Below are 17,017 nucleotides of genomic sequence, written 5' to 3'. Positions count from 1 at the left end.
AGCAGTGTTTTACTATGTAACCACATATAGCTACATATGCCATGATGTTTTGTCTGTAGTACATCGTGGTAACACAAGGACATTTCCCAAGGTTTTTGGGAATCATGACACTACCATAGTTTTACATCAGTAGTTTATAGTAAGCATGAAATGACACGATCATGGTCCAACTGCAGAACTTCATGGTCAGCATCTCACACACTACAATGGTTCTAGGTGGTATTTCTTGATAACCAGGACAGTTTCTCCATTCATTTATTTACTATGTAACTACATCAGAATCAAGACACTAGCATTGTTTTACTATATAACCACATATAGCTACATATGCCATGATGTTTTGTCTGTAGTACATCGTGGTAACACAAGGACATTTCCCAAGGTTTTTGGGAATCATGACACTACCATAGTTTTACATCAGTAGTTTATAGTAAGCATGAAATGACACGATCATGGTCCTACTGCAGAACTTCATGGTCAGCATCTTACACACTACAATGGTTCTAGGTGGTACTTCTTGATAACCAGGACAGTTTCTCCATTCATGGATTTACTATGTTACTACATCAGAATCAAGACACTAGCAGTGTTTTACTATGTAACCACATATAGCTACATATGCCATGATGTTTTGTCTGTAGTACATCGTGGTAACACAAGGACATTTCCCAAGGTTTTTGGGAATCATGGCACTATCTTGGTTTTACATTTGATACTTTGTGTGAATGAAAACCACGAAGCTGACAACCTCTTAACCTCTGCTGTTCACCGGTTGTCCTTCATTGGGACACTTTTGGTAGACACTAACCACAGATTCTCTTCCCCATTGTGTTTAGCCTTCACAATATGACCCTTGTCAAAGTTTCTCAGATCTTTACGCTTGCTCATTTTTTCTGCTTCCAACACCTCAGCTTCAGAGATCAAATGTATCACTGCCTGAGCAAATAAAGATGACAGTGCATCGAGTTAATCTATGACATTTTTGACTTTGAATCAAATGTTGGATGCAGGAGAGTGATTTCTGTAAACATGGCAACGTCGTACAGAGACGCGCTCAAGAAGTCCCGCCTTTTCCGCCACTGCCACTTCCTGCCGACGGAAGCTTTTATTATTATACGGAAAATGGCGGCTTCTGAATCGAATAGCGTTGTGGCTGTTGGTGATGCAGCTTCCACTGAGAAACAGGGACCGGGTGTTGATTTCTGCCCCGTATTCGGGCGCATAGTGAAGCGAGAGCCGGTGGTTAAACTCCTGAGTCCAGTGAGCGGGTTGGAGGCTTTGACGTGGTCTGCGGATCATCAGCTGTCCGCGTCCACCGTCAACAGTGTTTCTGTCATGGAGCTGCTGTGTGATCAACACACTTACAGTCAGGATTTAGTGCTTCACCGCACTCACATCCCCGTACCGGAGTCTGTGTGTGAACTGAAGGTAGGTAACACACATGTATACACACACACACACACACACACATATATACTGTATATACACACACATATATACATATACACACACATATATATACACACACACACACATACTGTATATACACACACATATATACATATACACACACACACATATATATATATATATATATATAGATAGATAGATACACACACACATACAGGATTTATCCTTGTACTGGAGTGTGTGAACTGAAGGCAAGTAACACATACACACACATTCACACACATATATACAGTGATACCTCGAGATACGAGTTTAATTCGTTCCGTGACCTTGCTCGTATCTCAAATTGCTCGTATCTCAAATTGCTCGTATCTCAAAGCAGTTTTCCCCATTTAAATTAATTGAAATCCCATTAATCCGTTCCAGCTCGCAAAATTCCACTCCAGTTGTTTTGTTTGTGTTTTGAATATAAAAAATGTACAGTTCCTGTATTTAGAAATGACAAATATTGTATAAAAACATACAGTAATAAAAGAGAATGTTAAAAAAATAAACTGGTTTTACTTTACAGAAGATGTGCACGGAGGTTGAGGGAGGAGTAAACAGGCGGAGGAGTTAGGAGGAATTACACTTTCACTTTCGTTCACTTACTCGCTACTGTACACTCTTAATGCTACTTTACACTTAAATGGAACTTAACTAAACTTCATTTAGAGCGGGGAGAGCAGCAACTAGAAAATAGAAAAATATGTGGAGATTTATGACGTAAACTGGTACAACGAACACAGGTTCCGGCATGGTGGAGTCGGGGTTGGAGGAAGGAGTTTAGTTCACGGCAGCAGCGAAGCGCTAGAGCGGCTCAATGAATTGGAACAGTTGTGGACAGCTGATGCACACTTGACGACGTGGCCTGCCAGAACTAACGCGATGCTTGATTTCTCTTAACTGAACTTAATTGGTACAATTTCTGTTTTCTTTACATTAATTTTGCTTAATTTTCTTCATCGCTTTTCTCTTCTTGTTTTTGCCTTTTTTTGTCACTCTTTCCTCACTAACATCTGCCGGTCGTTTTAATAAAAACCTGTCCGGTCGGCATATCGGATGCGGTGTAGTCGCACAAGTTCACATTTTTTAACGGATCTGAAAATTACGGATCCGCAGATGGTCGGCACCTCACGCAGCACCTTTGCGACTCCATAGGAAATGAATGACTTCCTGTTTATCGGCCATCGTTTGTCGTGTGCAGTGGAAAGGCGGCTTTAACCGAGTGAGACGCGGGAAGCTGATGCTGGGGAAACAGAGCACACGTGGTTGTTGGGGATCTTTGTTTTGGCGGCGGCGAAAAATCTCAAAAATTTGCTCGTATCTCAAGCCAAAAATATGGTCGAATCACAGCTCGCATCTCAAAAATTTCGTATGTCAAAGCACTCCTATCTCGAGGTATCACTGTATATATTTATATACACACACATACATGTATACCTACACACACTGCACTATTACTGCATGCTATTTTGTCCAGGGAAAATACCACAGGAATAAAGGTCAAAGCTTAAGATGTGAACGTACATCATGCAATAAGTCTTTTGCAATCTTTAGAAGGTTAACTCATTACAAAGATTGATATGCAAAATATTCAGGATGAATTTGCTTCTTTTAAGAGCAGGGGAGTACAGTTTCCATGTTAAACAGCCAGTGAACATTTTGTTTTCAAGTGTGATGCCAGGAACATACAACCTCTCTTAAATATAAGAAAGTAATCAATTGTCCTGATTAGTTTGATTGATTGAACCATTTAACTGGTAGCAGTTTACAGTTAAATGTGCAGACAAATAGGCCCACATAATGTAATGATAAATGTGTAAGTTCATTTTCCATGATGTCCTCATACACGTAAACAAGTATGGTTTTCTTTATAAGAAAGAGATTAGTAACCATTCTGTCACTTGTCCAAAATCAAAGAGCATTGACATGTAATTAATCTAAAAGCTTTACTGTTGAGGGAGTGACTTTGTCATAAATATCCCAAGACATCTCAGAGATAACTCAGACATTGCATTTGCACACTTATGTATGGTTTGTCATTCATTGCTGCATAATATAATTAGCATTATTTATTTATTTGTTTGTTTATTTTTAAATTAGGTGGGCCCGGAGGATAAAGTGCAATCAGCGAAACAAAAATTTGAAAACTCTGATGATCCTTCAGTGAGGCAGAATTTTCTGCTGGACAGAATTATGAATCCCCAAGGTGGAGCCCTGCGTGGCATGAAGTACACCAGCTGGTCGCCGCTCGGCTGTGATGTGAACGGGCGCTGCATTCTGGCTTGCCTTACGCTAGACTGCCGCTTGACTATTCAAAGCTGCCACAAGCGACTGCAATGGACTCAGCTCCTGAACCTCACCGAGCTTTATGGAGACATGCTAAAATCGAGAAACTACTCAAATGACAATACTTCTGAACCCTCGCAGGAAGACTTGGAGGATCTTGAGGTGCTTCAAAGCAGGTATAAGATGCAGACATCTGTGCGCATGGAGTGGTCCAGCCTGTGCAACACGCAGCAAATTCAGAGCAACAATGAGTGCAAGGATGTGGGGACGGTCCTCTTGGCTGTGCTGATGGAAAACGGGGACTTGGTGGTATGGCAATTCCGTCTGCCAATACAAGGAAAGGAATCCGTTGTCTCTTGCAACACGATCAAATCGGGTGTGTCGTCACCGAGCGTGTTAGCCTGGTGGGAATATGAGCATGGTGGGCGCAAGATGAGCGGCCTGATCGTGGGCAGCACAGTGGGACCTGTTAAAATACTGCCTGTGAATTTAAAGGCGGTGAAAGGCTACTTTACTCTCAGACAGCCAGTGGTGCTGTGGCAAGACAAGGATAATATCCCGGTGAGCAACGTCAAGTGCGTCACGCTCTTCCACCCGCAGCAGAAGTGTAACTGTAGCTTGGTTGTTGCAGCACGAGGCCCATATGTCTTCTGGTGCTTGTTGCTCATCTCAAAAGCAGGTTTAAACGTGCACAACTCTCATGTTACTGGCCTTCACTCGGCACCAATTACATCCTTAACTGCTACACACAACGGAAGCTCGATCTTCACCTGCTCGCTTGATGGCACAGTCAAAAAGCTGACGCCGGTTTTTACAGACTCGGCTATCGTCTTCAAGCAACAGGAGGTGGAGCTTCCAGAAGGTGTTCGTGGATGCCGTATCCATGGGATCGCCACCAGTCCAAACGGTGCCTACCTAGCTCTGGCCACCACAGAAGGTATGATCAACGGATTGCACCCAGTTGCACGAACCAACATGGTAAAGTTCATAACGCTCATGACACCAGATGAAGCAGGGGTAAAGCTTCTTGAATCACAAGTGCAAAGCCTCTACAAGCAGGCTGACCTGCTGGATCTGGTCCGATGGCATGTGATGCACAACAAACGGGTTCCCCAATTCCTCCAAGACGAACTAGATGAGAAGACACCCACGTCAAACTCGATGTACCTCTGGAGACTCAAGCTCTTCGTCTTGCGGGTCCTCCACCAGTCCTTGCAGAAGATGCCATCGGAGGCACGCTGGAGACCCACCCACGAGGACAGCAAAGCTTTTCTGCCCGACGACACGGCAGCTGACGGGAGCATGGCGGCTGACGCTTCTGAGATCAACGAGTCCAAAGCGAAAGAAAATGCAGGCGAGTTGGACGAGGAGCGAATGAGCGAAATTACAGCATGGATCGAGGAGGTGGAATCGCACCTGACACGTGAGCACATGAAGAGGGTACTAGGAGAGGTCTACATGCACACCCTCATCACAGAGAATACATGCATTCCCACTAAAGGAATCTGTGACTTCCTGTCCAACGATCCTACCAATGACGATCGAGCGGCTAAGGTGTGTCGTCACGCTGCAACAAATGAGTTTCAAACTTTTCACAATATTCCTGTTCGAATTACAATGAAACCAACTGATCCTTAATATTACATACAATGCTTTTAAGAATTGGTGTCTTCCTCATTGTAAAAATAAGCAAAATTATTATTAGCACAACACCACACGTTGTTGGACCATTGATATTTTGCACCAAAAAAGTGATGCTGATAATAACAACTTAAAAAAAAACAATTAATGTCCCCTGCTATAAAATTCAATGTAAATTCAGTGTAACACATTTCATTAGTAATAGTATTTGCACTATGTACACCTCATACCCTTCATAACAGTCGAGTGTCATAAATAAATCTCAATATAGATACTGATACTGATGTTGCGTCGTACAGCACAACCTCAAAAAAGTTATATCCTCCAACACAGTGAGTGTACTTAAGTCATTAGCATCATGATTTATGAATATCACCGGCCTAATCCTTTCACATATTAGCATAACGGTTCATCTCGAATATTGCTGCAGCTTTAGATTTGTACAGTAAATCTTTGCAGGCCCGGTGTGACGTTCCAAGCAAAAAGGGCAGATAGATTCAATAAATATAGTTTGATTGGGCCCTTTTATAATAATATGATGCAGGTTTTGTTTAAGGATGATACGTATTTCAGATGTTTGCTCAGAAAGTAATAAAGGCGTACGCATAGAAAAACGCGAGGTAGAAGCGCTCTAAAGGTCAGATCCTGACATATCTGTTGCGAATGAAGAGAAAGTAAGAAAAGATTCACGGTCCATGGTGTCTCGTATTCTCTATAGGTTCTGATAGGTCACATAATGAAGAAAATGAACAAGCAGACGTTTCCAGAGTACTGCAGCATGTGTAAAGAGGTTCTGCCCTTTACTGACCGCAAGCAGGCCGTGTGCAGTAGCGGACACATATGGCTCAGGTAAGACGGCTACAGAGTGTAAGAGCGTGTGTGAGTGTGTATGACATTCAAAACAACACTTTTTCTTCACATTTCCCCTTGTAAAAGGATGTTGAGGTCAGAGCAACGGTTCAGCTGTAGTGAAGTTAGATCCCCTGCAGCAGTAGAAGGTTAAAGGTTCTGCTCAAGATCTCAACAGTGGCTCCTGGGATTTGAACTCTTAACCTTCTGGTCACTAACACAGAGCCTCTGAGGTGTTGATGCACAGAATCTGGAGCAGGTGGTAGATGTATTGACCATTTATATTTGTTACACAGCTTTGTTTAGTGTAGAGATCTGACTGGGAAGACCATGTTTACACTAGGGTGCAAGAAAATCAACTGGTTTCTGCCTGCCTTTAACATGTTTCATTAGTTTCTCCCAGATTATGAAACAAACCCTGCTTCTTCTTGACTTTTGCAGAGGCAAATAATTCTAATTTGGAACATAGTATGTAATGTGATTCCAATGTTTGGCCAACCTCTTGCTTCATGATCATATACATGTTTATTTTTCTTAATACTAACTAATATCAAAAATTATTCATTTTGTTCTATTAAGTTAGCCTGTTTTTGGTTTTGTTTGTTTTATTTTAAAAGTCTGCCCCTGCTGGTTAACGTATGGAAATGCTAGGGAATGTATTGGTGTACGTCTATCCAGTGCAACACTTGGTTGAATCTCCCTTGCGTGTTTTCTCACACTCGTGTGTGTGTGTGTGTGTGTGGTGGGTTTTTTTCTGTTTATTTCAGGTGTGTGCGGTCATTTCAGGTCTGTCAGGGTGTGACGTACCGCCGCTGTCTGCTGCAGGACAGCGTTGCTTCAGTGCCACAGCCTGAGGGTAAGACCTGGTGATCTATCAGAGTTCAGCCCAGTGGCTTCTCTTGGTGCACACGTGCACACACATTTTCTTATACAGACAATGATGTAATTCTAAGATATTTTCCTACACCATCTTGCATGTTATCTGATCAATCTTAGCACATGGTGTTTCATAAGGCAATGATTTGATTCATAAGGCAATGGTTGTAACAGTAACATCACTGAGGCAAATTACCATTGTTTACACATCTGTTTAAAAGAATAATTTTTATTTCTCCAGACCAGATCGTTTACTTATCTTTTGCCGTTAGATCGTGACGTTTATTTACAGACAGGTGGAGGAAAATAATAGCGCTTTCCTCGTGAAAAGTAATAAGTAGGTTAAACATTTGGGTATTAGTATCTATGAGTACCAAAAAACGGTCTTTGTACTTTTTAGCCTGGAAAAAATGGTATAGATGCATCCCGAGTGAGCGCATTATCCACTAGGATCTATTGCAATACTACAGAAGAAACTGTCCTGCAAGACAATTTTGTACATTGGTACACACGTTTTTACCCCAGATGCTTACATCCCAAAATAAATACACGCAGGAATACACTGATTATGCTTTCCGTGCACTCGCACATTTAGCCTGCAGAGTAAAAGGAGCACTAAACAAACACACCCATGCTGACATCAGCTCCCATTAATCATGTATAAACGAATGAAACCCCACCTCTCATACGTGCAGCATGACATTAGCTAATCGAGTCGTCTCAACCGCGCTCGGCGAAACACAATCACGGAAAACTCTGACTCGATTGTCGGGTTATGTTTGAATCATGTTCATCGCCTGCTCTTGGATTTCCATTTCCTCTTTGTATCTCAGATCCCGACTGGGTGAAGAAGATCTTAGAGGGGCCGTGTACGTTCTGCGATTCGCCGCTGCTTTGATGCGCTGGACGAAGAAACTCACCGCAAGTCCTAAAGTTGCTGATACACACCTGAAACCTTAGAAACGCTATAGCACTGTTCGTTTCATTGTTTGTTTGTTTTTAACTCTGATAACCAATGGCTAATGTATACAAGCATTCCAAACGAATTGTGTGTGTTTTTTTTTTTTTTTTTAAAGCACTGGTTTGTTTTGTCTAGCAGTTAGGATTGTTTTGATTCCTTGGTGCTGAGGTCAGTCTTATGTACACAGACAAAATGGCGGGAAAACCCTCTTCCACCTAAGACACCTCAACTTTTTTTTTTTTTTCTCCTCTCCTATCTTCAGAATACTTTCCGTTTGAGCCTATGCTGCTACGTTTCCTTTTTACCACAACTTACTTTCAGCTTCGTCGTGTGGTTCCGCTTTTTAATTGGTTTTTTGGAAAGGTCTTCATCGGAAGTGTCCTCTGTCTTCATGTGAGAACTTTTAACGCGGGCTGCACGAGGAGAGATTAAAGCCTGCGGGAGACACAAATGCGGCGAGAGACAGAGGCAAAAGTGTTTTAAGAGCGTGTTTCGGCGCTTCCCGTGGGATCCGCCTCTAATGAGATACCAGAGTAATGAGGTGCAGATTCCAGCCACAGATGTGATTCTCATTTTAATTAAGAAGAGGCAGGGTTAGAGTGCATATTGTTAAATATAGTTAACCCTCTTTTTATGGGCCACAGGGAAATAAATAGAGTTTGACACAAGATCCGCCTATATATATATATTTACCCTATATTACTACCTCAGGGTCAGTGAGATGAAAAATTGGCGGTCTTGTCCACTCTTGTCTCCTTTAACAGTTACTAATCCCTTACAATGCCCTGCTCTCAATGTCTCTCAGGTCACTAGAGTGTATCACTTGCCCCTAGGGCTTGAAATAAAAAGCGCTTAGATAGATGGAAAAATTTGCCGTGACATCATAAACACTGTTGTTTGTTTCTTGTGGTTTATCAGTCCCTCACAAATGGTCTTTAAAAAAAAAAAAAAAAAAAAAAAAGAGCAATAACATGACAGTCGAGTGACAGGTTGATGCATACAAGCGCTTAAGAAGAGTAAAAACTCAAAGGGAGAACTTGCTATAGCAGCAAAGGTGTCTGTTGTGCGTTGCTGTAAAAAAAAAAAAGACGAAATGTAAAAAATGACAATTTACAGTAAGTGAGGAAAAGATACATTTGTTTGTAATAATACGACTAATAATGTAGTCTTAGGGCAGCTGTTTTAGGGGTTTGGGGTCAGTCAGTCTATGTATGAAGTCTATTATAACACAAAAAAAACCCTACTCTGTACAGCCATGGTGAGCAGAAAAGCATCTCAAAACGCACAAAAAAGAGGCAACGTCTTTCAGGCAAACGAGCCTCTCCTTAACAAGGTGTTTCTTCCTGCAGAGCCATCAAACTTTTGTAAACGATTTGATCACGGATTGTTTTTATAGATAGAGCCAAATATATAGAGGTATATGTTAATTTTTTTAAATCTTGTTATGCAGTCACTCTGTGATCGTCGCACATGCTGTACACTACACATCCGAGTGATAGAGATTACACTAAAAGTTTGTCTTTTGGTGGGACTAAAACCTCACAGTGTGTAATGTTACACGTGATTTGACTTCCTCGTTTGTTATCAACGCGGTTTGTTTGCCCTTTTGGCAGGGGTGTGTGCCATAGCGATAGGTGGAGACCAATAATGCTGAAGAGGTTAGCCGTGTTTTGGTGGAACCTCCTACGTCTTTAATATAATGAGATGTCAGAAAGCGTTTGTACAATAATTTCATCCCCCTCCTCCATCCTTTCTTCGTTCAACACATCAAACACGGGCTTTGTCTGTGCAACATGCAATATTCATAGCCTCCACAGCCGTAGCTGAACTTCTTTAAACAGCCGGTTGGATTCGGTACTTTTTTTAAAGTATGTAATTAACAAGTTATTTGAATTCATGAGAATCTGCTTTGTTGACTCGATATAGAAAGTTCGCTATGAACCGCTTCATTCTGCACGCTATCTTAATTGAGTGATTGTGCCACAAAGGAAGCTATACGGTGGAGTTCAGGCTTCAGTGACATTTCTTCATCTTTCTGCTGCTTGTACACTGCATGTGCTCGTTATCCTTAATTGGCAATATATGTCGTAAATGAAACCTATAAGTTGTGTGTAAATCTATATAATAACCATTTATCCTGCATAAAGTGTATATATAATGTTATACCTCAAATAAAGGCAACATTATTTTGTAAACTGAATTGTATGTTTATTTTGTGGTAAATATGAATGATGTTTTTTAGAATAGTTGGGATTCGTTTTCTTTAACAGCTCTGAAAGGTGTTCCGGCTGTACAGGGATTTTATGGAAAATAAAAATATATAACAGTGGTTCTCAGATGTTTTTTAGATATTTGTTCTCAGATGTTTCTCAGAATTTATAACTAATTTGTTTTTGTTTTTTGAATGTTTCAGGACATTGGTTATGATTATAAATGGATTTAAAAAATGCTAATTTCTTAACTTTTTTTTAAATTGACATTGCTGTGGTGTATGAAAAATAAAACAGTATTAACACTGATAAAACACCGTTTCTTTGGGTTTTTTTGATGACTGTGCTTCGGTGAGTCACACGACCACCTTGTAGTTCATTATATTCCTCTTTTAGTCCTTATGTTATTATATACTGTAATTACACCGAAGATAAAAATCACATGGTACAAAGTTCATATGAGATCATAATATCATTCATCTTCTACCGCTTATCCGAACTACCTCAGGTCACGGGGAGCCTGTGCCCATCTCAGGCGTCATCGGGCATCAAGGCAGGATACACCCTGGACGGAGTGCCAACCCATCGCAGGGCACACACACACACTCTCATTCACTCACACAATCACACTCTAGGGACAATTTTCCAGAGATGCCAATCAACCTACCATGCATGTCTTTGGACCGGGGGAGGAAACCGGAGGAAACCCCCGAGGCATGGGGAGAACATGCAAACTCCACACACACAAGGCGGAGGCGGGAATCGAACCCCGACCCTGGAGGTGTGAGGCGAACGTGCTAACCACTAAGCCACCGTGCCCCCAAGATCATAATATAGATCTTATAAATACTCTGTTTTTGGTAACAACAAATATAACTCAGACTACCACCGTTCCCGCCAAAGCTCACGTAGGCTACTTATCTCTCTGAATTGGCAGGCAGCATGATTGATTGACGGACAAGAAGAGACGACTTGTCCTGATTTTTTGTATTTTGTAGTCCACAAAGATTTTTTTTAAATCTTACTGTATGGGATCTGAGAGATCTCTTGAGTAAGTACTTTATTAATGCTGTCAAAGACTTTATGTACTCATAATGGAGTATAAGGGAAGAAAGAAGTAGATGCTAAAATAGATTCAGTGGACCCTCGGTCTTGTAAGACACACAGTATTCATTTGTAACATAGATTCTCAAATCAGGCTGTTAACATGGTCCTTTAACAGCTACATGGTCCTGCTGGGATGCTGCCAGTGACCCATGACTGGCTGGTGTGTGTGTGTGTGGGTGTGTGTGTGTGTGTGTGTTTGGGGGGATGTCAATAAGCACACTGCTTGTTTGACAGTGTTAAACCACTCAAGAGGAACTAATGTGGACTCACACAAAGGGAACGGACAGGCCTTTTACTGCTATATTAATTAAACCCTCTAGTCAACACCAGACCCACAACCAGAGAGAAGTGTCAAGGGAGTGGGGGTGTGGGGGTGTTGTATATATTATGTACATAGGTCATGCTAATACTTCAACTCAAAATATAAGCAGACACATCAGTGTTTAGGGCACAGATTTAACAGGGAAGTGTTAATGTGCATTGTACGTACAGGCCACCATATAAAAGGGATTCTCTGAGCAGTTCAGGGGTCTTTAAATGATGTTGTTTTTTCAGATGCTCCCTATTTAGGGTCACCACAGTGGATCATATTGTCCGCATATTATATTTGGCACAAGTCCTATGCAGAATGCCCCTCCTGATGCAACCCTCCCATTTTATCCAGGCTTGAGACTGGCATTGAGAGTTAATTCCTCAGTGGCTGGGTTAGCGCTCTGACTGGGAAACGAACCCAGGCAATAGCAACGAGAGCACAGGATTCTGCCGCTGGAAAACCAGGGGATTTTTACATGAGCAAAGTGTTCATAAAGATCATAAAGAAAAAGCTCTCAGCCCTTCAATCATGCCACATCTATCTAAAGTAATTCCTCTAAAGCTACACTATACGGCCAAATATCGTGCAGACATCAGATCATCGCACTCCACAGTTGAATAAAATGTCTTTACACTGAAAATTGATCATTTTCTTTCACTGAAACTAAAAGGTACAGTACAGGGCTGTTCCAGCATGACAAAGACCCTAAACACAAAGCAGACGAGTTATGATCGGAGTGGAAGAACTCGAATGTCCTTCACAGAGCCTTGACTCTGACCCATCCCCTCTAAACACTTTTGGGATGAACTGGAAACCTGACTGTACCGCAAACCTTCTTACTCAGCATCAGTACAAACTCTCATTAATACTAATGGATGAATGGGCAAATCCTAAAGCCATGGTGTAACATCTACTGCAGTGCATTCCCAGAAGTGTGGAAATTAAAGCTATTAAACCTATAACAATAAAAGCAGACTTTATGTGGAACAGGATGTACAAATGTGTTCTCAAATCCATCTTTGGCATACTTAGTGAAGATTAACACTTGCATGCAGGTAGAAGAGGAAAAATATATGAAGCTACATGATTGACAAGAAAGCTGAGATGGTTCCTGGTCCTAACATTTGTGTTTTCCCGCTTTTACAAAGCCTGCGTGATGGGCTTGTGGACCAGAGGGGTTCTCTAGTAAAGGTTTGCTGGAATATTATATTAAAAGTAAAAAACAACAACAAAAAAAAAAAAACAGAAACCCAGTAGGGCATGGTATTTTATTTGCCTCTGTTTTCTACAGCAACATTGCAAATTACCTGGAGTATGTTTGTGTGTGTGTGTGTGTGTGTGTGTGTGTTTGTTTTTTGTGGATGGTATTATTTCAGAGCATGAAGAATTTATAATGAGTATTTTTGGTTTTTATATAAAACAAAAAATAATACCGGAAATAACTACTATGCAAAGCGATTAGAATGAATATTTATGAGTCTTGATATGAAATATTCATAAAGTTGGTTTAAAAAAACAAGGAGAGAAAACGGGGGGAAAAGAAATATGAGTGAGAAGTCACTGAGATGGAAGGAGAGATAGAGGGAGGGATTGGGCAACTGTCTTGACTTTGTCGTAAGTGTTTCTGACAAAAATCGAATCAAATATCTGACATCTATTAAGAAAAGCGCCTGCAGTGTCCCTCTACCAGCGGTAGAGTTTTTTAACTTTCCCTTCCTCTTTGCCTGTGGTGATGTTTCTTACATTCACCTGATCCCCCCCTCTCTCTTTCCTTCTTTCTCACCCTCATCTCCGCCTTTCTTTTCTTCTTCCTTCTCCATTCCATCTACCCAAATAAGGAAATTAATGAGGGATAGATTCTTTACCGACTGCCCCCGCAATGTTTACCACTGATGAAATTATAATGCGGCCTCTGCTGTATTATTTATAAGCCAATTAGAGGAAGTGTTACTTGATTTGATGGGGAGCCGACACACAAAGTACATTTAACTAATACAGCGCAAGAGAGTAGCGCCAGGAAAGAGATACGGACGGAGGGGAGGGGAGGGAGACAGGGAGAGGAAGAGGAGGACAGCCGAGCCTGCCGAGTCCTCGGCGTGCTCTAGGATTACGTGCCTAATTGCCCTGCTTTATCTGTCTGTCACGGAGAGCCATGCATATTTCAGTGCTCCCAAACACTTTGATTGTTTGCACTCGTGTTGCGGCTGTAACAAGTAGAGCAGTGGCCAAAGTGGAGTGTAGTTAAAGACTGACAGAGAGCAAGGGAGAGGTGGGAGAAGGAGGAGGCCAGAGGGAGTGAGGGGACGCACAACTTGGACGAGCTGAAATATGATTAGAATGGAAAGAGATGAGAGAAGTTGTTGGGGACTAATGAGTGCAAAACTCTTAGTCGACGCCTCCAATTACAGCAACAGGCGCAAGAATGACTCCTTTGAGAGTGGACTTGAGGAAATACAAAAGGAAAGTGGGCTGAACAAACGAGAGGTACAAAAAAAAAAAATCCAGGACAAAAATTTAACAAGTTTACAACCAGGAGCAACAGTTACTCAAAGGAGACTGACACATGAAAGGTTCCTGTAACTAATAATTATTTGTGCACAGCGTTACAAAAAAGTTCTAGGTCATTTTTGTTTAACAAACAAAATCGATGGAACCATAAAACGAATTCAGATAGAACTGACAATATGTTTTAGAGATACAAAAAAATGGCACACTGTTTTTGTGTGTTTTTTTCCTAAAAGGTTAAAAAGACCACCTGTAGCTGTACGTGATCTGATATAAAGCTTGATAGACAAACAAGGACCACTTTCGTTACCATAAACATGATGTTTACCTGCTGTGCAATATATTTTTCAGCAGTAACGTATGGCTTTGGTGGTTTAAGTTAAGCTACACTCTTAAAAATAAAAGTTCCAGGAAGAACCAAAAAGCGGTTTTGCTCAGCGATTAGTAGAAGAACCATTTTTTGCTTCCTCAAAGAACCTTTCAGTAAATGGTTCTTAAAAGAACATTTTTTTTTATAGTCTAAAGAACTTTTTTCACTACAAAGAACCTTTTGTGAAATGGAAACGGTTTCATGGATGTTCAAGGTTCTTCATAGAAGCACACATTCTAACTAAGAACCTCTTAAGAACCTTTATTTTTAAACGTGTAGAAGTTTGTTTATTTTTCAGAAAATAGAACCAACTTTGTTGAAAGATTTTGCAAGTACAAACAGGCTAAATAGGCCAAGTAACTTCACAAGAGGGATTTAGATAGATAAATAAATAAACAGAAAACAATCCAGTTAACATCTCTAGCTGAGACCAGAATAAACCCTGTCTGGTTTAAGCCTTTGTGTTTTAATCTGAATACAGACACTGAGCACTATGCATAGCTACAGATGTTGATAGTGTCACTGTTTTAGACCTTTAATAGGGTGCAGGTTTGTTTTTTTTATGATTGGCAGATTGTTTTAAAGATGCATTACTTTTACTGGGTACATCAAACTTCATAAATGTACAAACACACCCCCCCTCCCCCCCTCCCCTCCACCCCCCAGTGAGAAATTGTGCACCAAAATGCATAGGTTATGACCCTATTTTCTAAAAGTGTGTGGCATGAGTTGTTTCAAATGGTTCTAATCTTCAGGACCCGTTTTTTTGACCCAGTTTATTGAATTGTATTGTATTGTATTGAAAGCATAGAGCTGTAGAGGAGACCGGACACAGCCTTCATCCTCCATCCTCTCCACGATCTGCTTTTGAAAGCCGATCAGACACTTATGCAAAGAAGCGAAATTGGAGCAAAGGCATCTTCAATTATCTGATGAGGCATGTTTATCGGGCCGGGTTTCTCTTTCCTTTTTTCTGCTCCAGGATCAAATAGCGGCTCTTTACATAACAAAAGAGCTTCCTGCCTGACCCGCTTCACTGAGCCAACCTTCAGGCTCTTCCTAAAACAACGATTGATGGGTTTTTTGTTACTAAAAACACTAAACTGAATTAAGAACATAACCTATCACACTGAAGTCAAGCTTATTACACTGTAAAACTTCAATAACATCAATTTATTTCACAAAATCTATGTGCTCCATCATCACCTGTTTTATTTATTAATCGCTTTTAAAGCCTGTGTAACAGGATAGCTGTTAATTAATATAGCTGTCAGGTAAAAGGCTGCTGTTGGACCATCACCGATCCATCAGTAACATTAGCTCGGGCCTTCCGCTCATACAAGGCCGCAAAACCCTATGCCTGCTGCTCAATTAAGCTAATGCTATGTAAATGAGGTCTCCAGCCATTAGCTCCCACTTCGGGCCCCGTTAATGGCATAATTGGGCCAATCCAAAGGGCAATTAATATGGCAGTACTCGACTCACCTTCTCTCATCTGTAAATATGCTCAAGTTTTTGCAGGGTTACAGATCAGCGGCAAAGACGCCGAGGATCACCTGACCCAGAGGTGGAAGTTCTTGACTTGACTGTAAACTGAAATTCAGCATGACGTGCTTCTAAACAAATTGTTAAAAGAAAAAGTAGATTAAAACCAGTATGTATTTCTTACAGCAAAATACAATAAGTACAAAGGATATATCCGGGACAAGCTGAAGAAAGTCCAAGAGATGGACCTTTTCTCAAACGGGTTCTTGAAACTCTGTTTGAACTTTTAAGGATTTTTTTTTTACTTATAATATAATATAGAATATAATAATATGCATATAAATGGCATCTGGTTAAATTATAGCTGTTTCTTTACCTTTGGCTTTTGTGTTTCTTTACCTTTGTCTTTGGCGTTTTTTTTTTTTTAAACTGCCACATGCAACAGCAAGTTTTAAGGTGATTTTAATTTCACTGTTTTTTAGCCGTAATTATTATTCTGCTGAAGATTCCAATAAACTTCGGCAGGCCGAATGCTTTGGAAAGCTCTTTTCATCCTTCTCAGCGCAATGTCTCTAAGGGAATTTTAGTAGTCAAGCCTCTCTAAATCTTCCTGTTTCTACAACACTGAGTCGATAAAAATAAATATCCTTCGTTGCACTCTTCTCTCCTCTACTGGCCACCCAAACATCCTCAGGCAATCTTTAATATAATCCCTGTTTCTTTTGCTTTTAAATGGCTCAGATCCCAGGTGCTGTTTAGACAGGGGGAGGAAAAACTAATGTTAACATATGCTACGAGTGCCAAGAGCCAAGGCCTGGCATCGACCAGCGCAGTGTGTGATTAGGCTAGTGAAGCTAAGCCAATCCCAGACACCGATCGAAGTCGTGCACCTTCCATATGGACGCGGCCCTGCTCACAGCAGCCACATCCAGCTGCCTCCATTGATTTTTTCCTCAATT

The 17,017-nt window shown here is 41.0% G+C and overlaps 1 protein-coding gene across 1 annotated transcript; it reads left to right on the top strand.

Annotated features, from left to right (window-relative positions):
- Positions 1 to 1,102: 1,102 nt before the first annotated feature.
- On the top strand, positions 1,103 to 10,263 carry gtf3c4 (general transcription factor IIIC, polypeptide 4). Its single transcript, XM_060890589.1, has 5 exons — positions 1,103 to 1,428; positions 3,556 to 5,295; positions 6,101 to 6,231; positions 6,999 to 7,087; positions 7,941 to 10,263. The coding sequence occupies exons 1-5, from the start codon at positions 1,123 to 1,125 to the stop codon at positions 8,003 to 8,005; spliced, it is 2,331 nt and encodes a 776-aa protein (XP_060746572.1). The 5' UTR covers positions 1,103 to 1,122; the 3' UTR covers positions 8,006 to 10,263.
- The last annotated feature ends 6,754 nt before the right edge of the window (positions 10,264 to 17,017 follow it).

Source organism: Tachysurus vachellii, chromosome 17, assembly GCF_030014155.1.
Source record: "Tachysurus vachellii isolate PV-2020 chromosome 17, HZAU_Pvac_v1, whole genome shotgun sequence".
NCBI lineage: Eukaryota > Metazoa > Chordata > Actinopteri > Siluriformes > Bagridae > Tachysurus > Tachysurus vachellii.
The sequence above is the reverse complement of the archived record's forward strand: the minus strand, read 5'-3'. Positions and strand labels throughout refer to the sequence as shown.